The sequence below is a fragment of the Dendrobates tinctorius genome, unplaced genomic scaffold (assembly GCF_039654945.1).
Source record: "Dendrobates tinctorius isolate UK_male_01 unplaced genomic scaffold, ASM3965494v1 ptg000065l, whole genome shotgun sequence".
Taxonomy (NCBI): domain Eukaryota; kingdom Metazoa; phylum Chordata; class Amphibia; order Anura; family Dendrobatidae; genus Dendrobates; species Dendrobates tinctorius.
Genome location: NW_027361733.1, coordinates 30,609,265 through 30,636,804, shown reverse-complemented (window position 1 = coordinate 30,636,804; position 27,540 = coordinate 30,609,265). Strand labels below are relative to the sequence as shown.

Below are 27,540 nucleotides of genomic sequence, written 5' to 3'. Positions count from 1 at the left end.
TAAGGTACACATCGGGTTTCTAAGCGCTGCGCACTTAGAAACCTGATGTGTACCTTAGTTACCAGCGCCAGCTCGCTGATCGCTGGTCTCCCGCCTGCCACACGCAGCGATACGTGCTGGCCAGCGGGAGACCAGCGATCAAACAAATGTCCTGGCCATTCCAGGATGATCAGCGATACCCGACAGGGGGGCCGATTGTTGGTAAGTGTCACACACAGCGATCTCGCTGGTGAGATCGCTGTTGCGTCACAAAACTTGTGACTCAGCAGCGATCTCACTAGCGAGATCGCTGTGTGTGACGGGGGCTTAACAAAGGTTACGCTTCCCTCTGACCTGCTTTCCTGCCTGAGATGTCGTGCAAGCATTTTCATTTCTGTGGGTGGTGCTTGTGCAGATCTCGCAACATCAAGACCTTACTGCGTATGCGCCACCCCCAGGAATGAAGGCGCTTGGACAATATCTTGGGCAGGGAAGCAAGTCACAAAGAGGAGAAACTTGTCAGTTACTGACAGTAGACTGGTTGCAGAACGGAAATTGTAGATGCCGGGCTGTGGGAGGGAAATTGTAGGTACCAGACTAAAAGAAACTGACTTATAAAGCAAAGGTATGACTGTCAACAGTACAAATATTTTACACAGTCAAAATTAATTTGAAGTCTAAAAACCTGCTCAAAAAAAGAAACTCAAAGGCCCCGATGCATCAAGAACGGTATTGTTCACGCCGCTCTTGATGCGGGGGTGTGATGGCGTCAGACAGTCCTATTTCATGCAAAGCTTCATCATGAATCAAGAGTGTGGGATGAGCAGTTGTCGCCGCTCACCTGTCCCATCCCAGCTCCGCATATTTTGGCAGAGATGGGAGAACCTGGCATGAAGAGGCCAGAAGTCACAAAATGCAGGCGCAATTTCGAATTGCGCCTAAACTTTGATACTTTTCAAAGTTTTTACAGCAGAATTCTGGAGTGAAAGCTTTGATGCATCGGGCCCAATGTGCAGATACACTTACTACTTGTATTGTTTTGACAGGTAAAAGTGATATATAAATATATTTTGTGTAACAAAAATAACAATAAAAAAGACAAATATCCACAAGTAGAACGTGAGTTTTATTTGTGAAGTGAAATCAGGTTGGTTTTTGAAAGTTCCCTGAGGCCGGATTCACAGTATTTGAAAGATTATCACAGAACAACAGCTAGTCTGCATCAGCCTTCAATGCAACCTTTTATTATTATTATTATTATTATTAATAATATTATTATTCTTTTTTGTTATTTTACTTTAAATATTAACAGGAATTTCTTCACATAAACAATCACATAACAGACTCACAAACATGACAAAATAAATATACAACAAGTTCACATGTTCATTTTCTTTTTTTACTTTTTTTACTTAAATAATAAATAAATACAGCATTTCATATACTGTCATCAGTGCCTGCAATATTGTTGCCTTTTCGTGGTAGAGAAGACGTCAAGCAACGATGCAGTCTTCCCCAGCAAGAAAAGGATTACATAAATGAACTGAAAACAATTACAACAAAACAGAAAAAAACAAAACAAAAAACAAAAACATTTCTATGCTTTCCCTTTGCCCGATAAAATTAAAATAAACAAAAATATCAAAACTCCTGTTTTATAAAATATTTTTTAAAAAATTCCCATTGTTTAAAAGAATAAATAACAAAATATATAAAAAATAACTAAGTTTCATCAAAACTATTAGCTGTAGATAGCGTTTTTATTTTCTTATCTTTTTCCCATGGAATATAATTTGTCAAAAGTTTTTTTTATTTATTTTCACATTTTTCTTTTTTTTTTTTTTTTTCTTTTTTTTTTTTTTGCTCTTTTCCCTTATTACCATGTGGTGTCCAGTTAAAAAAAAAATAAATTAACATAAATTTTAAATAAATATCAAATGTTGACATATGGTTCGAATGAATAAATTACAACAGAATATTTCCAAAATTAAATAATTTACACATTAATTAAACCTATAGCTATAGTGTTTCCGTGGAAGTGCAGCTGTTCTACGGGTAAGATACTAAACTGGGTATGCATTCACAAACAGGGTAGGGCTTATTTACAAAAGCAGGGCTGTGACGTGAATTTTGCAAAATACATCTAATCTTCCAACACCACAGAATCTAGAAACCGGTGGTATGTAGTTAAAGTATTCCCTGCTAAAATTCTGCACTATGGAAAGCAATTACGCACAGAATTTCCACGGACAGCCTCAGTGCACCAATTGATTTATTTTACTGGCTACTACTTGCAATCAGCAAAAGGTCTTAAAGTGCACAATGAGAGGTTGAACAGTAATATGAACCCTTTTAGTGCTATATATCATGCAAATGGTTACTCCCAGAAAAATGGAGAAAAAAAAAAAAAATAATAAAACAAAAATGATTCTTTAAGCTTAGTGGTGTGGACTATTGCATCTCAATAAAATAATTTATTAAAAAATAAGGAAAAAAATATGTTTTCTCTCCTGTTTCCTATTGTTTTCTTTACTGTTTTCTGAATTGATCAAATAATGAAAATAATAAAAAAAAAATCTGCCTTTTAAAAATGCTTGGGTCCAATAGTTAAGAAAGTTTTTTTTTTTGAGTAAAAGAAGAACTTTGATCTCATAATAACTTAATAGCATCCGCTGATTTTATAGCTCTACTATGGGATTTTTTAAAAAATAATCTGTCATTTTATTTATTTTTTCTAAAACTGGTAAATTAAAAAAAAAAAACACGTTAAAATATTCCCTGTGTTCACAATAAAAACGTTCCCAAAAAATAATTTTTTCTATATTTCAGCACATGAGACTTCAGCATGTCAAACGGCAGCGAAGAATTATACAAACCGCATCTTCAAGGTGGGTCGTGAATCATGGTCATGCCAAATTTTGGATAGGATCAGCCAAGCGCTAACCCCAAAAGGCACACCACCATTCCTGAAGGGGTGTATATAGCTCTCTGCTTTACACTTCTTGCACTGCAGCACACTAGGGACGAAGACATAAACACAATTCCCAAAAATTCTAGACACTGTAACATGACGCAAGCTGGCCATCCCACCAGAGTGATCCGCGAACTACGCGTTTTATAGCTAGTTCTCATGCGTTTTACAGCCAGTTGCTGACCTCCAACTGCTTACAATAAGGTTAAGACACAAAAAAAGGAAGAAAAACAAAAGAATTGGACTATGCAGTTGGTAACTCCAAAAGCTTTCCCTGAGAACCTTTAATCCTTTGCGCTTCTGTTGGAATTAAAGAACTGCTCTTCAAATGTTTCTTGTGAAAAAAAAATAGTTACGGCTCTTCTCATAATACTTGTCATTCTTTTCCCTTGCCAGGTAATTTTCCAAAAGACACAAGGAGTGAAATGGCCCAGTCAGAGTCAGCAGAGATAAAGCTTCCATTTTGGCTTCTGGATGAGTTTGGTCCATGTACAGACCTCAGGGATTTGCTGCAGAGAGCTGATTCCTTTGTGTCTTTCTTTATACACTGTAAGTGGACAACTGAAGCCCATTCACTTTCAATGGCTGCTGCCAAATACAGGTAGATACACCTCTTTTTTTTGGATGTGTCTGAACTTCCTATCTGGCTTCCATATACAGTAATAAGTTCAGTCTTTGTCCAGTTTTTTTGGGATTTTTTTTTTCTTTAATTCATTTTGGTCCATTAGGTTTTGTGATTCAATGCACAGAGCACAAGGCTTGTGAACCTGAATACTAGACGGGAGTGTCCTGATATCCCCTCATTACACCTGGATACCTTTGACTGCTTGTTTGATACTCTCAAGCAATGCTTTGTTCTCTGGGTTTTGGTAACACTCTTGGTTACTGTACATATCAGTCAGGGTAGTCACATAGGCATCAAAGTTCTGTTCGCTGATTGGTTCCTGTAAGTAAAATACAAAAATTAATAATAAAAAAAATATTCTTCATTAAAATTTCCTGCAAAGTAATAAATTGAAAGCTTAAGCCAAAATTACAGTAATTATTGAACTACAACTTTTTACATTTCTTAACCCCTTTCAGACACCGGGCTTAATAGTATACCGATGTTGGACTCCCTCCCTTTGATGTGGTCTCCAGTGCTGGGCCCACATTTTTCCCAGCACATGTCAGCTATTTTAAACAGCTGACAAGTGCCCGCAATAGCTGCGGGTGGAATCGCGATCCATCCGCGGCTATTAACCCGTTAAATGCCGCTGTCAAACGCTGACAACGGCATTTAACAAGCCCACCGGTGACCCACGTCACCTGATTGCGGGTCACGGGTGTGTTGGCATGACAACCGGAGGTCTCCTGGAGACAACTATGGTCGTCAGTGCCGGCCTGCTGTGAGCGCCTCTCAGTGATCGGCGCTCATAGCAAGTGAGTAATTCTACTACATAAGCCGGGATCACACATGTGAGAAACACAGCCGAGTCTCGCATATTAATACCTGGCACTGCTGCCGGCACACACCGATCTGAGTGCCGGCGGCAGTGCCGGGTAATAACATGCGAGACTCGGCCGTGTTTCTTTAATGTGTGATCCTGGCCATAGAGGCGAACTGATCATGGCCTCTATGTAGCAGAGCCGAACGGGTAGTGGCAGCTTCTAGTCTCCCATGGAGACTATTGAAGCATGCCAAAAGTAAAAAAATAAAAATAAAAAAAATAACAGTTCAAATCACCCCCCTTTTGCCCCTTTCAAAATAAAACAATTAAAAAAAATCAAACATACACATATTTAATATTGCCGTGTTCAGAATAGCCCGATCCATCAATAACAAAAGGATTAACCTTATCGCTAAACAGAGAAAGTGAGAAAAAAAGTCAAAACAACAGAATTACGTTTTTTTTGGTCGCCGCGACATTGCATTAAAATGCAATAATGGGCGATCAAAAGATCATATCGGCACCAAAATGGTATCATTAAAAACGTCAGCTCGGCACGCAAAAAATAAGCCCTAACCCAACCCGAGAGCACAAAAAATGGAGACGCTATGGGTATTGGAAAATGGTGCAATTCTTTTTTTCACCAATTAGATAAAAGAGAACCTAGACATGTTTGGTGTCTATGAACTCGTAATGACCTGGAGAATCATAATGGCAGGTCAGTTTGAGCATTTAGGCTATGTGCACACGTAGCGTTTTAAAACGCTCACTAAAAACCGGACTCCTTCCCAGAAATCGCGCGTTTATTATGATCGCGATTTTGCCGCGATTTTCGCGTGCGTTATTCAAGCACTTTCCAAGCGATTTGAAGCATCGCTTGGAAAGTGATTGACAGGTTGGTCACACTCGTCAAACATAGTGTTTGACAAGTGTGACCAGGTTTTTACTATTGAGGCCGCCTATGCGGCATCAATAGTAAAAGATAGGATGTTAAAATGCTAAAAAAAAAATAAAACTCCGCACAAAAGAATGAGCATGCTGCGATTTTTTCCGCGATGCGATTCCGCCGTGGAAAAAAGCGCAGCATTAGCACAGCATGTGTGGAATACCATAGGAATGCATGGGGTGCGTTCTGTACACGATTTTTAAGCGTTTTCGCGCCGAAAATCACGGCAAAAACGCTTAAAAATCGCTACGTGTGCACATAGCCTTAGTGAACTTAGTAAAAAAAGCCAAACAAAAAACAAGTGTGGGGTTGCACTTTTTTTTTGCAATTTCACCATGGTTGGAATTTTTTTCCAGTTTTCTAGTACACGACATGGTAAAACCAATGGTGTCGTTCAAACTCGTCCCGCAAAAAAACACAAGCCCTCAAATGGCCATATTGATGGAAAAATAAAAAAAGTTATTTCTCTGGAAAGAAGGGGAACAAAAAATGAAAACACAAAACCGAAAAAAGCTCTGAGGGTTAAGCGGTTAAAGGGGTATTCTCATCTCCAAGATCCTATCCAAATATGTAGTAGGTGTAGTAATAATAATTATATTAGAAAATACCTCCAATTAGAAATATAGTATAGTTCTTCTGATTCCCTATGTCGTTTACCTCATGTTCAGGCATTGCAGTATCTTAAGTATCCATGGTTGCGACCACTAACAACTAACTGTCACTACTCACCATATGAGTGGTCGCAACTATAGATACCCAAGTTACTGCAATGCTCTGCACATAGGGGTAAGCAACATAGTAAATCAGAAGAATTATACTAAATTTCTAATTGCAGGTATTTCCTAATATTATTATTATTATAAATACTACATATTGAGATAGGATGTTGGAGATGGGAATACTCCTTAATGAAGCAGCCAATTTTCATTTTTGTGCTTTTTGTTTTTACCACCACTTTTTCCAAAAGCTTTATTTTTCCATCAATATGGCCATATGAGGCCTTGTTTTTTGTGGGATGAGTTGTAGTTGTGAATGACACCATGCATTTTACCATAAAAAATTCCAATTGCTGTGATATGGCAAAAAAATGCCATTCAGACATAGGTTTTTGGGTTTTATTTTTTATGGCTTTCATTGAGTGGTAAAAGTGACCTACAACAGGATTCAGTTTGATTACAGCAATACCAAATTTGTATCTATATTTTTTTATTTAAGTAATGAAATTGGTAAAAAAAAAATTAAATAAAAAAAAGTTTGCCGTATTTTTTGAGACCCATAATGCTTTCATTTTTACATCAATACACATGTACGAGGGCATTAGTCTTGCGTGGCAAGCAGATGTTTCTATTACTGTTGTGGGATAGTTACAACTTTTGATTGCTTATTAATGAATTTTGCATTTGTTTTGAGTATTGCCAACTGAAATAGAAAAAACGCAATTGTTGTATTTTGTTATTTTTCCTTTTTGCTGCTCTTACTATACAGGCTAGTTACATTTATATCTTGATAGATCAGAGATTAACAGCAGCAAGCAGTGCACAGCTCTATTTGCTGCTGTTAGGCTGTGTGCCCACGTTGCATTTTTCATGCGTTTCCGCCGAGCTTTTGCCGCAGCGGAAACGCTTAAAAAACGATTTAAAAACGCATTCCCATGCAATCCTATGGGATTCCACAGTTGCTGTGCCAATTCTGCGGATTTTACCGCTGCGGAATCGCGTAGCAGTAAAATCCGCAGCATGTCCATTATTTCTGCGGAATCACGGCGATTCCATTGCCATAGGACTGCATTGAAATGCTCTCTTTACGCATGTGGCTATGCTCACCATGCGTAAAGTGAGTGCTTCATGTGCGGATGGTACCCAAGGTCTGGAGGAGAGGAGACTCTCCTCCATGCCCTGGGTACCATATCCCTGTAAAAAATAGAATTAAAATAAAAAATAGTGATAAACTTAACCTCTGATGGCCCCCGGAGCCTTCCCGCCTCTCAGCCACGCTGCCGGCATTTTCCGTTCCCAGGGATGCATTGCGCGAATCACCTGAGATGACGTAGCAGTCACGTGACCGTGACGTCACAAAGGTCCTTCATGCAAAGCATCCCTGGGAATGGAACGTACCGGGAGCGCCGCTGAGAATACCATATTTTTTAAATTTTTTTTATTATTTTTAACATTATACCTTTTACTATTGATGCTGCATAAAAACGCTTGCAAAACACTTGTGTTTTGCAGGAAAACGCATGCGAATTCTGCATGCATTTTACCAGCGGCAGGGAGTTGCGAAAATGCTGTGGACATTTCTGCAGCATTTCTGCAACATGGGCACTTAGGGTAAGTGCCCACGTTGCGGATTGTGCTGAGGATTTTTCCGTGCGGATCTGGCTAAATCCGCAGGTAAATCCACAAGTCAAAAGACCTGCGTTTTACCTGCGGATTAGCCTGTGGTTTTCCCCTGCGTTTTGACACCTGGTCATGGAGCAAAAATCCACAGCATGTGCACTGCGTTTTTCAATTTCCATTGAATATAAAGGTACTGTACAACGCAGCAGAAACAGCTGCGGATCCACAAGGCCAAATCCGCTGAGGATCCGTAGCAGAATCTGCAACGTGTGCACATACCCTTAGCCTTAGAGGTAGATGCTGACTGTGTAAGACAGCCAGCATATGCCGGATATGAGGCAGGATCAGCACCTTAGCCCACATCAAAGAAAGGGAGTCAAAGTTAGACGTGACCTGGTAACATACAATCATAGCAATACCAAACTTGCAAAGGTAAATTTTTACATTTTTTTAAATTTATGGTAATAGTGAAAAAAATCTGAAATTTGTAAAAATAAAATTAGCCTTCTTTTTCCCCATTTTCTGAGACTTGTAACTTTATTATTTTTCTGTTGATGGAGCTGTGTGAGAATTTTTATTGGTACCATTTTGGGGTATATACAGTGCTTTAATTGCTTTTTATTGCATTTTTGTCAGCGTTGTGGCAACTGAAAAATTGTATTTATCCCGTTCCAAATATGTTTATTTTTGTTTCTTTATTTTTAAACTGGGAAAAGAAGGGTGATTTAAACTTTTATATATTTTTTTAGCTTATTTTTTGGTCACGTTAGAGGACTTGAACTTGTGATGTATGATCACTTATTTTATACCCTACAATACATAGAAAACAATATGTTTTCCTATGAACCCCAGCCTTCACAGGGCTTCACAGACATACCAAGATGGCAGTGAGATGGGCCTTCAGTAAGCTATCAGTTACAAGGGTAAACCATTAGCACCCTGTGGTTATGTCATTACTGAGTGAGGCAAAACTGTGCCCCATTTGGATTGAGCATCTTAAAAGCCACTGTTAGAAATTCATGGCAGAAATTAAAGGAGTTAAACAGCAGCGATCAAAGCTAGGTCCGGTTGCTGCTGTTAGAAGTGTATGCTGGACATGTTCATCACACATCAGGAAGGGTAAAATGTTTAGTTCTCAGTCTTTTTTCTTTTCACTCTAGAAGTGTTTTACATTTTTTAAACTGTAAATGTATATTGTTTAAAGAAATTACACAATATAAGTTAAGGATAACAAGCTAAATATTGGAAATCTCATAAAAACAATAGTATCTGTTGATCCATTAAAAAATTGTTAAACTGCTACTATAAAAAAAAAATACCTTAAAGCAAGTAAAAAAAAAACACAAACTAGCAGAAGGCTTCATTGCTGAAAAGCAAAACTCAATATCTAAACTGAAATGATGAGGGTTATGAGCAGCCGTGCAGACAAAGGAGACAGTCGCTTACCATGTGTGGAAGGCGGATATTGGTAAGACTTCGTATAAGAGCTTGGCTTAGCCCGGAAAGTTCTACAAACAGAGCATCGTTCTGCTCCTCTATGACCTTGTTCTCCTCTTCAATGTTCTTCAGGTTCTTCTCCATTGTTGTTATCTGTTTTTAATGAGAACATATTAAAAATCGTCAAGGACCAGATACGGAAATGTTTATTTTAATCATTTATGATATAGAAGATCCCTGTTCCCAGTGATGGCGCAAGCAGCACATGGCCCCACTCACACCTCAAAAAGTCACATGTGTGCCATGGTAGATGCTTTCTGGATCGCTCCTGGTTTCAGTTACGCAGCCGCAAAACTCGTGCAGTCATGCCTCATCTGTGCACAGCACAACCCAGGTAAAACAGTAAAAGTCCCTAAGAAAGCGACACCCAGGCCTCTCTACCCATTTCAGAGACTGCAGACTGACTACATGCAACTACCCAAGGTAGGAGTGTATGAATATGTCCTATTATGCTAGTATGTCTAGATCTCTTCTCTGGTTGGCCGGAAGCCTAACTGGTAAAATGTACTAACGCTAAAACGACACTTAAACTTAAAATTTTCAAAAGGCCATGACAAAAACATGAAAGAACTGGGTAGAGTGCTTGTCTCTTGCGCTCTTTTCAGTCAGACACACTCCAAATAGAAAGACAGGTTTGTCTCCTTTTGAAGTCCTGTTTGGTAGTGCGCCAAAAACGGGTCTGTACTTCCCACAGGTACTACAAATGCAACACAGTTCTATGTCTGTCTATGTCCAGGCCTTGCAGAAAAGACTTAATGTGGTGCATAAACATGTGTTTCATCCATTCCAGATCCTATTGCCAGTGCAGACGTGAATCAGCTGAATCCAGGTGATTAGTGGTCATACGCAGACACGTGAAAAGGAGCCTTCACCCTGCATCACCCCTTTTGTATCCCATTAACAAAGAAGGACCCAAGGGTTCCCCTGACACTTACAGAATGGTTCATGACTTAAGGGCTATTAATGATGTTACAGAAAGTATGACCTCAATTGTCCCTAACCCACACACCTTACTGTCACAGATCCCAGCGACATCAAAATGTTTCACAGTCATTGATTTGGCAAATGCATTCTTCTCTGTACCCCTGCACCCTGACTGTCAGTATCTTTTTTCTTTCACTCACGAAGGTAAACAATACTGTTGGACAGTCCACCCACAGGGAGGAAAGAACACCCCTACCATCTATTCAACGGCAATGGCAGAGATCCTTGAGCAGTGGCAACCACCTCATCCACAGATTGTACTATTACAGTATGTGGATGACCTCTTGCTCTGCTGCCCGAACCAGATGTCCTGCAAGGAAGCTACAATTTCCTTGCTATGCTTTTTAGCAGAAAAGGGTTACAAAGTCTCACGTGACAAACTACAGTATTGCAAACAAAAGGTAACATTTTTAGGCCACTGTATTGCTGAAAGTACAAGACACCTGATTGAAGACAGAAAACAGGCAATTCAAAATCTCCAGGTGGCTGGATTCAGAACATTACATCTCTTGAGGGTGACGTATTCAGGAATTAATAGAGCACATTCAAGTCTGAGCTGTCAGGCCATAGACAGGTATTTTGGTTGAACTTGCACGAGTATGGCATGGATGTCATGTGGGGAGTAAATTGTCAAAGGAATAGTCAGTGTGATCTCACATGCCTTTCCTAGCAGTAGTGGAGCAGCCTCTACAGCATGGACACACGTAGGTGACCCTCTGATCACTGGGTCTAATTGTGCTGAGTAGTAAGCTATTGGTCTCTGTTTTCCTCCATTTTGTTGTGTCAGTACTGCTGTAGCATGTCCTCCTTGTTCTGTGCAGAACAAGAAAAATGGCTGATCATAGTCTGGAATGCCTAGGGCTGGGGTTGACACAATGAGCAGTTTGAGAGAATGGAAGGAATCAATAGCTTCTTGAGTGAGATCATAGGGGTCTGATGACAAGCAGTCATAGAGTAGTTGCATCATTTCTGAAGCAGACCTTATCCATGGCCTACAGTAGGTCGCCAAGCATAGGAAAGTGCATAGATGCTGGTGTGACCTGGGTAAAGGGAGATTTTAATGTTTTGCCTTTAATTGCTAGAATTTGTTCTTATGACGCCGTAGTCTTGTAGTCTCCAATTCAAGGATTTTGTACTTTTTATCTTATATGTCTTCAACAGTCAGCAACATGTTCTGGGTACATGGTAAATAAAGCTTGACCCTGGGTAACGGGGAGGCTACATGAGCTACATTGAGTTACATTGCTGTAAATGGTATAAAATACTGCCTCGTGTTTCATTATATGAGATAAAGTGATTTGCTCACAATGTGTGTGCATTTCCTTTTCTCCAAGCGCGCTTGTCAATATAGGGTGTAACCTCCTAATTTAGCCTCACTGGTGATCCGGCATATCTGACTCTGGGTCTGAACGAGAACAGCTACAACACTTATATAGCGCCATTAATTCCGCAGCGCTTTACAGACATCATCATAACAGTCCCTATTGGGGCTCACAATCTAAATTCCCTATCAGTATGTCTTTGTAGTGTGGGAGGAAGCTGGAGAACCCAGAGGAAACCCACACAAACACGGGGAGAACATACAAAACTTCTTGCAGATGTCCTTGGTGGGATTTGAACCCAGGACCCAAGCACTGCAAAGTAAGAGTGCTGACCATATTACTCCTAGATAGTAGTTTGTGATGGCTATGGCTGGGGGGAGGAAGATGCTGCTAGACTCCTCTGTCAAAGACTTATCTCCCATGAAAAGAATATTCATTAGAAGTAGAAAATTCTGGAGATATTGGGGACAGCCCCAATACACATTAGGCGGTGGTGATTTTTGGACAATTTTTCATCATATGTGTATTCCTTGTAGATTGTAAACTTATGTGGTCTTTCTTAGTAGGTGCTGAAATATATGTTAGTCTTTAATGTTTGTTAGAGCCGGTATATGTCCCCCGTGAATTGTAAAGTGCTGGGGAACACGTCAGTGATATAAAAATAAAATTATGTTGGCCTTTAATCTACTCATATACAGTATATCCTATCCGCTGTGTCCACGCTGTCTTTTTTTTGCCTTTGCACTGGTCATTGCCATAGCTGAACAGAAAAATGCTACATGCAATTTTTATTTTATCCAGCCCAAAGACTTGTCTAGAGCAGCAGGTGATGGGCACTGGTATTAAAATACTGGAGAGAAAAAACAATTACTTACTGATGTACACAGTAGTTAAGTCTCCTTGTGGGCGGTTTTGCATTTTTTTAACGGCATGTTTTGAGAGATTATGAGACCTTCTAAACTAGGATTGACAAGTAAATGCTATAGGATGTTGTGATCCTTCTCAGCATAAAATATCTCATTATATTACTTTGTACATTAGTGCAGAACGAATCAATGTTTGCTGACAAGTCGAAAAATAAGACAAAGAGCTGACCTGAGATTGGAGGTTCACCATGTCCGCTTCCATCTCTGAGTTCGATTCTGTAAGTTCATTTATTTCCTTGTTCAGCTGTTTGATTTCTTCATCATTTTCTAAGACTGTAAAAACAGATGGATATCAGATCTACGTAGCAAATACTAGTAGATAAACTTTCTGCAGTGAAATGGATTAGACTGCTCTTTAACCAAGTCATGACTGGGACATTTCTCCCCCTTCCTGACCAGGCTATTTTTGGGTTTTATCGTACATGCTCCTTTAGTGATAGTAAAAAAATTTCTCGTTCGGATATTCAAATAATTTTACCCATTTTTTCGCGTTAAATAGGTTTAAATTTTTATGTAATTTTTATATTCCTTTTTTCTGATATCAGTGGAAAACGTAAAATAAGAAATACGTGTCAACTTTTCACTTTAAAGATCGCAAAGGATCACTAAAAAACATTGATTTTTACAGTAGCATGTAAAAGTTTGGGCACCCCTGGTCAAAATTACTGTTATTGTGACCAGTTAAGCAAGTTGAAGATGGAATGATCTCTAAAAGGGCTAAAGTTAAAGATGACACATTTTCTCTGTATTTTAGGCCAAAAAAATTATATATTGTCATTTTTTACATTTTAAAAATTACAATAAGGAAAATAGGCCAATGCAAATGTTTGGGCACCCTGCATAGTTAGTACCTAGTAGCCCTCCCTTTTAAAAATATCACAGCTTGTAAACGCTTTTAGTAGCCAGCCAAGAGTCTTTCAATTCTTGTTTGATGGATTTTCATCCATTCTTCCTTGGAAAATTCTTCCATTTCTGTGAGATTCCTGGGTCGTCTTGCATGCACTGCATTTTGAGGACTAGCCACAGATTTTCAATGATGATCAAATCGGGGGACTGTGAGGGCCATTGAAAAACCTCTAGCTATCGCCTTTTGAGGTAGTCTATTGTGGATTTTGATGTGTGTGATCATTATCCATTTGTAGAAGCCATCCTGTTTTCAATTTCAGCTTTTTTACACATGGTGTAATGTTTGCATCAAGAATTTGTTGACATTTCATTGACTCCATTCTTCCCTCTACCTGTGAAATGTTCCCTGTGCCATTGTCTGGAACACAACAAAGCATGATTGATCCATCCCCATGCTTAATGGTTGGAGAGATGTTCTTTTCCTGAAATTCTATGCAATTTTTTCTCTGCACATACCTTTGATCATTGCGACCAAAGAGTTTAATTTTAACTTCAACGATTCACGGGACTTGTTTCTAAAATGCATTGGGCTTGTTTAGATGTTCTTTTGCATACCTCTGATGCTGAATTTTATGGTGAGGGTGCAGGAGAGGCTTTCTTCTGATGACTCTTCCATGAAGGCCATATTTGATAAGGTGTCTCTGAACAGTAGAACAATTACCACAACTCCAGAATCTGCTAAATCTTTCTGAAGGTCTTTTGCAGTCAAGTGGGGGTTCTGATATGCCTTTCTAGCAATCCTACAAGCAGCTCTCTCTGAAATTTTGCTTGGCCTTCCAGACCTTATCTTGACCTCCACTGTTCCTGTAAACTGCTATTTCTGAATTACATATTGAACTGAGGAAAGGACAACTTGAAAATGCTTTGCTATCTTCTTATAGCCTTCTTCTGCTTTGTGGGCCTCCACCTTTTTCATTTTCAGAGTGCTAGGCAGCTGCTTAAAAGAACCCGTGGTGGCTGTTTTTTTGCACAAGGTTAGAGGAGGCTATGTGTTTCTAAACCTGTGGAATCTGCATCAGCTGGCCTTTCCTAACATTGAGGGTGAACAAGCCATATCCCTTACAGGCTAATTAAGGTCTGAAACCTTGGTCAAAGTTATCTGAGCACACAAATCTCCAAAGGTGCCCAAACTTTAGCTTCGGACCATTTTTCTTTTTGTAATTTTTAAAATGTGAAAAAATGTCAATGTGTATTACTTTTTAGCCTAAAATACAAAACAAATGTGTCATGTTTAACTTTAGGCCTTTTAGAGATCATTTTATCTTCAACTTGCTTAACTGTTCACAATAACAGTCATTTTGACCAGGGGTGCCTAAACTTTTGCATGCCACTGTATATATTGGAAATATTTTTTTCAATAATGGTAGCACTAGAAACAGCAATTCAGACAGGCGGTGTCTCTTTTTTTTAGTTTTGTTTTATTTATTGATGTTTTTTTTTTAATTTATTTTACATGCTGTGTCCCCCATAAGGTCTTAAAAGACCTTTTTGGGCCATTTTAATATATTGATACATTTTTTGGTATTTTAGCATGGGGATCTCAGTCTCCTGGCTGCATAGCAGAGCTGTCTGGGTTTCCTAGGACCCAGCAGCTCATGTACCCGCCCTGCACTCAGTGATCACATGTTCACTAGGTCCAGAGGAGGAAGCACTGTCAGTGTTTCCTAATTTATATACACAGTGCTGGATTTACAGTTCTGGTTTCCGGTGTGTAAGAAAGGCATAGCTGAACTGGAGCGGGTGCAGAGAAGAGCGACCAAGGTTATTAGAGAACTGGGGGGTCTACAATACCAAGATAGGTTATTACACGTGGGTTATTTAGTTTGGAAAATCGAAGGCTTCGGGGTGATCTTATTACAATGTATAAATATATCCGGGGACAATACAAAGACCTTTCTAATGATCTTTTTACTCTTAGACCTGTGACGCGGACAAGGGGGCATTCTCTACGTCTGGAGGAAAGAAGGTTTAAACATACTCAGACGTGGATTCTTTACTGTAAGAGCAGTGAGAATATGGAACTCTCTGCCATATGATGTTGTAATGAGTGATTCCCTACTAAAATTTAAGAAGGGACTGGATGCCTTTCTTGAAAAGTATAATATTACAGGGTATATACACTAGTTTCCTTAATATTGTGTTGATCCAGGGAGCTAGTCTGATTGCCGTATGTGGAGTCGGGAAGGAATTTTTTTCCCCAATGTGAAGCTTACTGTTTGCCACATGGTTTTTTTTTTGCCTTACTCTAGATCAACATGTTAGGGCAAGTTAGGATAGGATATGGGTTGAACTAGATGGACTTAACCCCTTCATGACCCAGCCTATTTTGTTTTTTCATGACATATTGGGCTTCATGTTAGTGGTAAATTTAGGTCGATAATTTTTGCGCTTATTTGTGAAAAAAACAGAAATTTGGCGAAAATTTCGCAATTTTCAAATTTTGAATTTTTATTCTGTTAAACCAGAGAGTTATCTGACACAAACTAGTTAATAAATAACATTTCCCACATGTCTACTTTACATCAGCACAATTTTGGAAACAAAATATTTTTTTGCTAGGAAGTTATATCGGTTAAAAGTTGACCAGTGATTTCTCATTTTTACAACAAAATTTACAAAACCATTTTTTTAGGGACCACATCGTATTTAAAGTCATTTTGAGGGGTCTATTTGGCAGAAATACCCAGAAGTGACACCATTCTAAAAACTGCACCCCTCAAGCTACTCAAAACTACATTCAAGAAGACTATTAACCCTTCAGGTGCTTCACAGGAACCAAAGCAACGTGGAAGGAAAAAATGGACATTTTAATTTTTCCAACAAAATTTTTTTTTTAGCATCAATTTTTTCATTTTCACCTGGGCAACAGGATAAAATGGATAATAAAATTTGTTGGGCAATTTCTCCTGAGTACACCAATACCTCATATATGGCCATAAACCATTGTTTGGGCACACGGCAGGGACCAAAAGGGAAAAATTGGAGTACCCCCACAAGTGACCCCATTTTGGAAACTAGACACCCAAAGGAACTGATCTAGATGCATAGTGAGCACTTTGAACACCCAGGTACTTCACAAATTGATCTGTAAAAATGAAAAAGTAATTTTTTTTTTACAAAAAATTTCTTTTCGCCTACATTTTTTCATTTTTACATGGGCAACAGGATATAATTGATCCTAAAATTTGGTGGGCAATTTCTCCTGAGTACACCGATACCTCATATGTGGTCATAAACCACTGTTTGGGCGCACGGCAGGGCCCTGAAGGGAAGAAGCGCCGTTTGACTTTTGGAATGGAAAGTTAGCTCCAATCATTAGCGGATACCAGGTCGCTTATGGAAAGTATGTAGTGTATGTCAGGTTGGTGTATGTGGTATAGTGTGCACCACACACCCACACACACAACAACCTGAGGAACACTACGCCACACACACACACCAACCTGACGTACACTACGCCACACATACCAACCTGACACTACATCAGGTTGGTGTGTGTGTCGTAGTGTATGTCAGGTTGGTGTGTGGTGTAGTGTACGTCAGGTTGGTGTGTGCGGCGTAGTGTATGTTAGGTTGGTGTGTGGTGTAGTGTACATCAGGTTGGTGTGTGTGGTGTAGTACACACCACACACACACCAACCTGACGTACACTACGCCACACACACACCAACCTGACGTACACTACGCCACACATACCAACCTGACACTACATCAGGTTGGTGTGTGTGGCGTAGTGTATGTCAGGTTGGTGTGTGGTGTAGTGTACGTCAGGTTGGTGTGTGTGGTGTAGTACACACCACACACACACCAACCTGACGTACACTACGCCACACACACACCAACCTGACGTACACTACGCCACACATACCAACCTGACACTACATCAGGTTGGTGTGTGGCATAGTGTATGTCAGGTTGGTGTGTGGTGTAGTGTACGTCAGGTTGCTGTGTGTGGTGTAGTGCACACTACACACACACACACACACACACACACACCAACCTGACGTACACTACGCCACACACACACACCAACCTGACGTACACTACGCCACACATACCAACCTGACACTACATCAGGTTGGTGTGTGTGGCGTAGTGTACGTCAGGTTGGTGTGTGGTGTGGCGTAGTGTAAGTCAGGTTGGTGTGTGTGGTATAGTATACACCACACACACCAACCTGATGTACACTATGCCACACACACACACCAACCTGACGTACACTACGCCACACATACCAACCTGACACTACATCAGGTTGGTGTGTGGCATAGTGTATGTCAGGTTGGTGTGTGGTGTAGTGTACGTCAGGTTGCTGTGTGTGGTGTAGTGCACACTACACACACACACACACACACACACACACCAACCTGACGTACACTACGCCACACACACACACCAACCTGACGTACACTACGCCACACATACCAACCTGACACTACATCAGGTTGGTGTGTGTGGCGTAGTGTACATCAGGTTGGTGTGTGGTGTGGCGTAGTGTAGGTCAGGTTGGTGTGTGTGGTATAGTATACACCACACACACCAACCTGATGTACACTATGCCACACACACACACCAACCTGACGTACACTACGCCACACATACCAACCTGATACTACATCAGGTTGGTGTGTGTGGTGTAGTGTACGTCAGGTTGGTAAACTCTAAAGCTGAGAGTTTACCCTGAGGTACTCTCACACAGCTTGTACAGTTTCATCCCGTACCTTGCCCTTTTGCTGGGCAGGTACTGACGGAACTGAAGCCTCCCTTTGAAGTGGATGAGGGATTCATCCACACAAATTTCCCTTTCGGGAATGTACACTTCAGCAAACCGGGTCATCGCGGGAAGGCTTTCAGTGTTGTCCCTGAAATGAAGAAATTTATGAATAGCCTCAAAACGTTTCCGAGTCATCACCATGCCAAATACTGGAGTTTGATATAAAATATCAGTACTCCAGTATTGGCGAATTTCTGGTTTCTTCACAATCCCCATGTGAAGGACCAGTCCCCAATATTTAATCATTTCTACATTTTCTTCTATTTCTTCCACGGGACTCCAAGTAGAGAATGAAGAAATTGGGTGTTCCGCCAAAAATTGCTGGGCGCACAAGTTAGTTTACTCCACCATGAGACTGACGATTGACTCCGAGAAAAAGACTTTGAAAAAGTCTATTTCCCTGAAGTTGGCAGTCTCAAACTGGATTCCTGATTGGGGAACAAAATCAGGAATCCGTGGAGCAAAATTTTCAGGGACGGGGGTCCAGGAGGGAGACCTAGTGCTAGGTTGGGCGTGACTAGCACTAGGTTGGGGGAAACTCACACTTGCCTTTGAGACTTCCTCCAAGGCCTCCGACTCTTCCTCCCTGGGCTCCGGACGATTTCTCGTCCTGCGACAACTCGGTGGTGGCAAGTCTGTGTCGTTGGAAGAGGAAGAGTGGGAGGAATAGAGAAAAGTGGGGTCCTCTCTCTCACTATCAGTATCAGAGGCAATAATTTCATATGCCTCCTCAACTGAGTAGACCCTTTGGGACTGGGATGACTGGGATGAGCGGGACATTGTGTGTGTGGTGTGTGTGCGTGTGTAAAAAACCTTTATTATAGTGTGCGTGTGTATGTGCGAGTGTTTGGTGAAACTTTTTACTGGAGGAATGGGCTGTCAGGAGGGGACTGTCAGGCGTGCGGGGGGCAGGAGGGAACTGTCAGGCGTGCGGGGGCAGAAGAGGAATGTCAAGCGCGCGGGGCGCAGGAGGGGACTGTCAGGTGCGCGGAGGGCAGGAGGGGACTGTAGGGCGCGCGGAGGGCAGGAGGGGACTGAGGAGATGGAATTGGAGATGGAACCAGCGGCAGCAGCAGGGGGGGTGATCAGGGGGGCAGGGGGTGATCACTGGGGCTGGGGAATGGTCACCGGGGGCAGAAAGGAGCTGTCAGGCGCAGGAGGGCGCTGAGGAGAATTAGGTGGGGATGGAACCAGCGGCGGCAGCAACAGTGGGGGTGATCAGGGGTGCAGGGGGATGATCAGAGGTGCAGGGGGATGATCAGGGGTGCAGGGGGATGATCACCAGGGGCAGAAGGAGGCTGTCAAGCGTAGGGCGGCAGGAGGTGGCTGAGGAGATGGAGGTGGACATAAAAAGCAGCAGCAGCAAGGGTTAATAAGGGGGGCAGGGGTTGATGGGGGTGATCATTAGGGCTGAAGGGTGATCACGGGGGGCAGGAGGGGGCTGTTAGGCACAGGAGGTGGCTGAGGAGCCTGCAGCAGGGGAAATGATCAGCGGTGCTGGGGGATGATCAGGGGTGCTGGGGGATCACCAGGGGCAGAGGGGGGCTGTCAGGCACGGGGGGGCAGGAGGTGGCTGAGGAGATAAGGAAATAAAAACCTGCAGCAGCAGGGGTTAATCAGGGGGGCAGGGGTTAATCAGGGGGGCTGGGGTTAATCAGGGGGGCAGGGGTTGATGGGGGTGATCACTAGGGCTGAGGGGTGATCACAGGGGGCAGGAGGGGGCTGTTAGGCACAGGAGGCAGCTGAGGAGCCTGCAGCAGCAGGGGAAATGATCAGCAGTGCTGGGGGATGATCAGGGGTGCTAGGGGATGATCAGGGGTGCTGGGGGATCACCAGGGGCAGAGGGGGGCTGTCAGGCACGGGGGGGGCAGGAGGTGGCTGAGGAGATAAGCAAATAAAAACCTGCAGCAGCAGGGGTTAATCAGGGGGGCAGGGGTTAATCAGGGGGGCAGGGGTTGATGGGGGCAGGGGTTAAGGAGGGTGATCACTGGGGCTGAGTGGTGATCACGGGGGCACAGGAGGGGGCTCTCAGGCACAGGAGGCAGTAGGCGGCTGAGGAGCTGGCAGAGCCGGAGACAGCAGGTGGATGATCGGGGGTGCTGGGGGAGGATCAGGGGAGCAGGAGATGCTCAGGGGGCAGGGGATGGAATCAGGCGGCAGGGCAGTAAAATATATTACCGGAGAGCAGTGGTGGCAGCGGCAGCGGCGATGACAGCGGCGGCGGCTGTGAAAGCGGCGGCGGTGATCGCAGGTCACGGCGGCAGTCAAGCACCTTGTTCCTGAGCTTCCACGGACAGGATGAAGTTGAGGAACGAGGCAGCCATGATTTTACTCCGCCCCTCCACATCTGATTGGAGGGCTAGTGTCACATGGACGGTAGCTCCAATCAGATGCGAGGGGAGTGACAAAAAGGTCAATGGGAGTCATCGTATCCCCGGGGGGGCGAAGCCACCTCCCCTGGGGTCAAGTCTAGGTCCCCCTGTAACTGCGGGTCGGGTGAACTTTCATTGAACCCACTCACCCGACCCACAGGAGGGAGATCTTTTCATGACGCCGCATAGGCGTCATGGGTCATTTTGGCACGACTTTTCATGACGCCTATGTGGCGTCAAAGGTCGTGAAGGGGTTAAAGTCTTCCTTCAACCTTAATAACTATGTGTATACAGAGATCGAGAAGTTAAATTTGGTAATAAACCATGCTTATCTTCTTTCTGGGTAGTCTTGCTGTGTGTGACAACAGATTCCCTCCCCAACAGCTACAAAATCTAGTGCTTGGACAGCATTAACATTTTTGAACGTCAGTGCAGAGACATGTGTGGACCACCTGAACTTTTAAAGTCTATTGACAGTCTAGAAGTAGTTAAAGAAAACCCGTCACTTGACACATGCTGCCCAAACCACGGTCAGCATTAATCAAAACCTGGCTGCAGAATTGCAACCAAATATGTTTTTCTCTGAAATGCTCTGGCGTTTCAGAGAAAATATACTTTAAAGGGAATATATCAGCAAGTTTTTGCTATGTAATCTGAGAACAGCATAATACAGAGGTAGAGACTTTGATTCTAAGTACATGTCACTTACTGGGCTGTATGTTGCCATTTCAATAAAATCAGTGTTTTATAACTACCTGTCTATTTGTCTTGTGCCTCCTAGTCAACTAGAAACTCTGCCCCCACCACTGTTTAGCAGCTTTCTGCCTATGCACAGTGTACACAGAAAACTGCTAGTCAGTGGTGTGGAAGTGGTTATACAGAGCTCAGCATTAAGAGAGCTGGTAGATCTGCAGCAGAGAAAACTATGATTGCATCAAGATGAGAGCAAACAGGTCAGCAAGTGACACATTGCTGGTCTTCCTCTGTGCCTTGTTCCTTCTATTCTTCCGACTGTGATGTCCTTCAACATTGATTGCTCTTTTTGTATGATGTGTCCAAACTAGGCAAATCATAGCGTGGTGATCCTTGCTTCGAGTGCCAAGTCTGGCTTGATTTGTTCCAAGATTGATTTCTTTGTTCTTCTTGCCATCCATAGTATTGATAACATCCTTCTTCAGCACAACATTTCAAAGGCGTCGACTCTTCTGTCTTATTTCTTTATTGTCCAGGTTTTGCATCCATATGTTACTACGGACAAAAACAGACTACGTACGAGCCGTGCCTTGTCCAGTGACTTAATTGCTGATTTGCCCATAGCTATTCTCCTATTGACTTCCGGTGTCGTTGCTGCATCTGAGTGAGCATTGATCCAAGTTGGTTAAAGTTCTTTACAACTTCCAGTTCATCATCATCCATCTCAAATGTGTCTCGGTAGTACCTGGCAGTAGTCAATATCTTTGTCTTCTTTGTATTGAGTAGGAGTCCCATGTTCAAGCTTTCCATCTTGACACTCAGTAATAACTCTGTCATTCCATCTACGTTTGTTGCTATCAATGTTGTATCATCTGCGCATTTAAGATTGTTGATGATTTGCACAGCCATTTTGATTCCTTCTTCTTTTTCAGCAAGTCCAGCCTTCCTGAAAATAGCTTGTGCAAATAAATTGAAGAGAAATGGTGACAGGATGCAGCCTTGTCTGACGCCTCGCACTACTTTGAATCATGCCAGACTGTTGCTTCATAGTTGATGTAAAGGTTCCTAATGAGACTGATCAGGTGGTTCGGCACACCTATATCCTGCATGGTAATTCAAAGTTTCTGGCGATCAACACATTTGAAAATTTTGCTGTCGTCAATGAAGCAAAAAATAGATCTCCTTGTTGTATTCTTTGGCCTTTTCCATTATCCATCTAATGTCAGCAATTGCATATCTTGTTCCTCTGACTTTTCTGAATCCTTCATGTTCTTTTGGCAGCTCCTTGTCAAAGTAAGGCTATAGCCGCTATAGCCGTCTTTGTTGGATCTTCAATAGTATTTTGCTGGCATGAGGTATGAACACAATAGTCTGATAGTTTTCACAGTAGCATCTCCCTTCTTCCGATACTTGTAGATAGTTGATTGGCACTTGTTGCATATCTGATATTGGCCTGTCTAAATGCACATTTAGGGAGTTGGCAGGGTCTCTTTAACAAAATGTTATGATCAATAACCATATTTTTAGAAAAGATCTGGGACCTCCTTAAAAGCGATTTGTACTAAATCGGTATAAGAAAACTAATCCTACAGGTGGCAGAATATTGCGTGCCTTCCCTTACCATCGCTAGTCTTGAATTTTGTTCCAAGAAGCTCATCCCCTGAGAGTTTTCCCTTTTTCCCAGCAAAAGAGGCTCGCGGACAACCTGACAGACTAAAGAAAAGATGATCCGAGTTATTCAATAGACAGGCGATATTCATCAGACTATAGAAAGCCAGGATTCAGATTCTATAGATAAAGGTGGACCATTATACAAAACAATGTTTTTACCTCCTGTGAGTTAAGAAGCTCCCGTTGGCGTGACCTGATCCATCACAACCTGGGGTTGGGCACGTTGGACCTTCATTTTTCAGAGATTTCCAGGAGAAGGCAGATCCATTCAGAGTGCCTTCCTTCTGTCTCCGAGCAGCCAGAGGACAGCCGGATGCACTGCGGTGAGAAGCGTATTTACCACTTATGTGTCCAAGTCCATCACAGCCTGGAACTGGGCACCTGAACAAACGGTGAAGTAAATGTTTAGATTTATTTCTGAAAATATATTGTTCACACTTAAAACTAATCTGTAGATGAAGTCGCAAAAATTTTTTGTTGCCTTTGATTGCAGATGGGAACACAGCCAAAGCTCAACCAAAATACTAGGCCCCTTGACACCTAAAATCAGTCAGTATTCTTTTGAATGTCATACAATGTTGGCCTTTCCAGAGATATCTGAGCAAATGTTGAAAGCCTCACCACAGTCTCAAATGGGACATTAAGGACCCGTGCACAAGACCGATTTTCTCCGACAAGTGCCATCCGTGATTTTTCACGGATAGCACACGTACCTATGATATTCTATGGAGCTGTGGACATGTCCGATTTTTTTTATTCAGACCCAGTTATTCACAGAAAAAAACCTGAAACATATCCAATTTTTATCCGAGTGTCAGATCAAAATCGGCAGTGCAAGTCTATGGGTCTGTGAAACAAACATCAGACCGCACTCGGATGACGTGTGTGGTATGATTTTCAAGGACTGACAGAGTGAAGAAGGTGGAGAAACTTTTTTTTTTCTCCATATCTGTGAAAAACTGAAGTCTTATTAAAATCTGATCAAAGTAATTGGACTGCTTTTCTTGGATGTAGAGAAAAAAGTTGTATGACCCCACCCTGATAGCAATCAGTGGAGGTCCGAGCTCACAGAACTGTACCAATAGCTTTTGGCATGTCAAAGGTTTGTCTAAACCAGAGGAGCCCTGTAAGAGGTGACTCCCTTCTACTTCTCACTTTAATTCTTGCTCGGGATTATATTATTTATGAAAGTTGTCATCTGAAGCAAGAGAAAAGGTCTGATTTCATCTCCAGCTAATGTTAATTGTCTGTAGAAACTACAATTTTTTTCTTAATATCCTCGCCAGCAGGAACCTCCGAAAATTCATAAGAAAACTGCGATCCGAAGTCGAGGAGCAAATTAGTGAATCCTCTGGAGAGAGAGAGTCCGCTTCTCTATCACACCTTTAGGGTACTTATGCTACCTGCCTTATGTGTCTAATATACCTTTCATTGCATCTCATTGCATCTCTACCATAGCATTAGACAGTGTCAAACATCTGTCTGCTTTAGGTTAACCCCTTAGCGGATAAGAGCGCAAATGAAAGCAGAAAGTCTGCTTGTTGTCGGCTCTTCCCATTTGCGATAATTGTAAAGAGTGGGATTTGGTTTAACATCTGCCGTTGTTTATTTGAAGAATGATTAACACAGTGATGGATCCTGAATTGCTCTTCTCTCAATGGGGGGCAGCAGAGCTCAGCCTTGCACCAAGGAGCCTGTAATACCCTGACAGAGCGACAGAATAGCTTCCATTCCAGAATGCTTAGCACAACCGCTGGGGGTAACTATTGATAGAAGACCGGTTGCCAACCACCCAGGGACAATATGCACTTTGCAGCCACGGGGGATTATAAATATGTCTCTGTTGCGCAACAATTTTAGCATAGTGACTGCAGCTCGCTGACGATGGGAACCGCGATTTAAATGTATTTCATTTTTCATTTCCCTCTCTGATCACCCATGGTGTACACGATTCTTGTAAGATGTAAATGTTTTTCAAGGTGACACCCCCATGAAGGATCGGAGAATGTGTCATGTGTAAACTGATTGTTAGGTAGGACATTCTACAGTAAACTACGGCAGGTTTATAAAAAGCCAAAGCATATAGGATAAAACATAAGTATTTAGTTATATCTATCTATCTAATATCTATCTATCTAATATCTATCTATCTAATATCCAGGTACGGACTGGGGCTGAAATTTAGCCCTGGCATTTGAAATCACACAGGCCCATGTTGTTCCCGTTCCCAAGCACCATATGGGGATATATTACTAATATTACCCTGGATGAAGGAAAGCAAGATTTACTACTAGACCAGTATTTGTAATGATACCTGTGGCCTGCTCCGTCACAACTCTTAACAGTATGCGTGTCTTGAGAACAGAGATTCTGCTAATAACGTTGCAAACAAGGCAGCCCACGACGAGACAGGCCCTTCTGGCATTTGCCAGAATTGCCAGATGGCCAGTCTCGCCCTGCTAATATCTATCTATCTATCTATTATATATCTATCTATCTATCTTTTTATCTATCTAATATCTATATATCTATCTAACTCACATCTATCTATCTGTCTATCTCTCATATCTATCTAATATCTATCTATCTACCTACATATCTATCTCATATCTAGCTAACTAATATCTATCTATCTATCTATCTATCTATCTATCTATCTATCTATCTATCTATCTATCTATCTATCTATCTCTCATGTCTATCTATCTATCTATCTCATATCTAGCTAACTAATATCTATCTCTCTCATATCTATCTATCTTTCTATCTATCTCATATCTATCTCCTATCTATCTCCTATCTAATTATCTATCTATCTCATGTCTATCTATCTAATGTCTATCTATTTATCTCTCTATCTCCTATCTATCTATCTATCTATCTATCTATCTATCTATCTATCTATCCCATATCTCTTTAGCTTTGGACATCTCTTTCTTCTACAGTCCACTTAGCACCTACAAACACAGATGACAGAGCCATCATAATTGATCATATCTTTTAAGCATAAAAGTAGAAAAATAGCACTGACCAAATTCTTGCAAAAATATGTTTCTTTAACCCCTTCACGACCCAGCCTATTTTGACCTTAATGACCAGGCCATTTTTTGCATTTCTGACCAGTGTCCCTTTATGAGGTAATAACTCAGGAACGCTTCAACACATCCTAGCGATTCTGAGACTGTTTTTTCGTGACATATTGGGCTTCATGTTAGTGGTAAATTTAGGTCGAAAATTTTTGCGTTTATTCGTGAAAAAAATGGAAATTTGGCTAAAATTTTGAAAATTTCAAATTTTGAATTTTTATTCTGTTAAACCAGAGAGTTATGTGACGCAAACTAGTTAATAAATAACATTTCCCACATGTCTACTTTACATCAGCACAATTTTGGAAACAACATTTTTTTTATTAGGACGTTATAAGGGTTAAAAGTTGACCAGCAATTTCTCATTTTTACAACAAAATTTACAAAACCATTTTTTTTAGGGACCACCTCACATTTGAAGTCACTTTGAGGGGTCTATATGGAAGAAAATACCCAAAAGTGACACCATTCTAAAAACTGCACTCCCAAGCTACTCAAAACTACATTCAAGAAGATTATTAACCCTTCAGGTGCTTCACAGGAACTAAAGCAACATGGAAGGAAAAAATGGACATTTCAATTTTTCCAACAAAATTTTTTTTTAGCATCAATTTTTTCATTTTCACATGGGCAACAGGATAAAATGGATAATAAAATTTGCTGGGCAATTTCTCCTGAGTACACTGATACCTCATATGTGGCCATAAACCACTGTTTGGGCGCACGGCAGGGAAGGAGCGCCATTTGACTTTTGAATGGAAAATTATTTCCAATCATTTGCGGACACCATGTCGTGTTTGGAGAGCCCCTGTGTGCCTAAACATTGGAGTACCCCCACAAGTGACCCCATTTTGGAAACTAGACACCCCAAGGAACTTATCTAGATGCATAGGGAGCACTTTGAACCCTCAGGTACTTCACAAATTGTTCTGTAAAAATGAAAAATAACTTTTTTTCACAAAAAATTCTTTTTGCCTACATTTTTTCATTTTTACATGGGCAACAGGATAAAATGGATCCTAAAATTTGTTGAGCAATTTCTCTTTAGTACACCAATACCTCATATGTGGTCATAAACCACTGTTTGGGTGCACGACAGGGCCCTGAAGGGAAGGAGCGCCATTTGTCTTTTGGAATGGAAAATTAGCTCCAATAGTTAGTGGACACCATGTCGTGTTTGGACTATCCCTGTGTGCCTAAACATTGGAGTACCCCCACAAGTGACCCCAGTTTGGAAACTAGACACCCCAAGGAACTTATCTAGATGCATAATGAGCACTTTGAACACCCAGGTACTTCACAAATTGATCTGTAAATAGGAAAAAGTACTTTTTTTTCACAAAAAATTTCTTTTCACCTACATTTTTTCATTTTTACATGGGCAACAGGATAAAATGGATCCTAAAATTTGTTGGGCAATTTCTCCTGAGTACACCAATACCTCATATGTGGTCATAAACCACTGTTTGGGCGCACGGCAGCCGTTTGACTTTTTGAATGGAAAGTTAGCTCCAATCATTAGCGGACACCAGGTCGCTTATGGAAAGTATGTAGTGTATGTCAGGTTGGTGTGTGTGGTAGGGTATGCACCACACACCCACACCAATCTGACGTACACTACGCCACACACACCAACCTGCCACACTA

General features: G+C 41.5%; 1 protein-coding gene across 3 annotated transcripts in view; it reads right to left on the bottom strand.

The window, feature by feature from the left end:
- Window positions 1–1,086: 1,086 nt before the first annotated feature.
- MYT1 (myelin transcription factor 1) overlaps window positions 1,087–27,540 on the bottom strand; it is a 94,935-nt gene continuing 68,481 nt past the window's right edge. For all 3 annotated transcript variants that reach the window (XM_073580869.1, XM_073580868.1, XM_073580870.1), the window contains 5 exons: window positions 22,967–23,188; window positions 22,758–22,849; window positions 12,561–12,664; window positions 9,109–9,252; window positions 1,087–3,894 (listed from right to left, as the gene is read on the bottom strand). In XM_073580869.1, coding sequence (XP_073436970.1) covers window positions 3,754–3,894; window positions 9,109–9,252; window positions 12,561–12,664; window positions 22,758–22,849; window positions 22,967–23,188 — 703 coding nt within the window. In that variant the 3' untranslated portion in view covers window positions 1,087–3,753. The remainder of the gene's footprint in view (window positions 3,895–9,108; window positions 9,253–12,560; window positions 12,665–22,757; window positions 22,850–22,966; window positions 23,189–27,540) is intronic.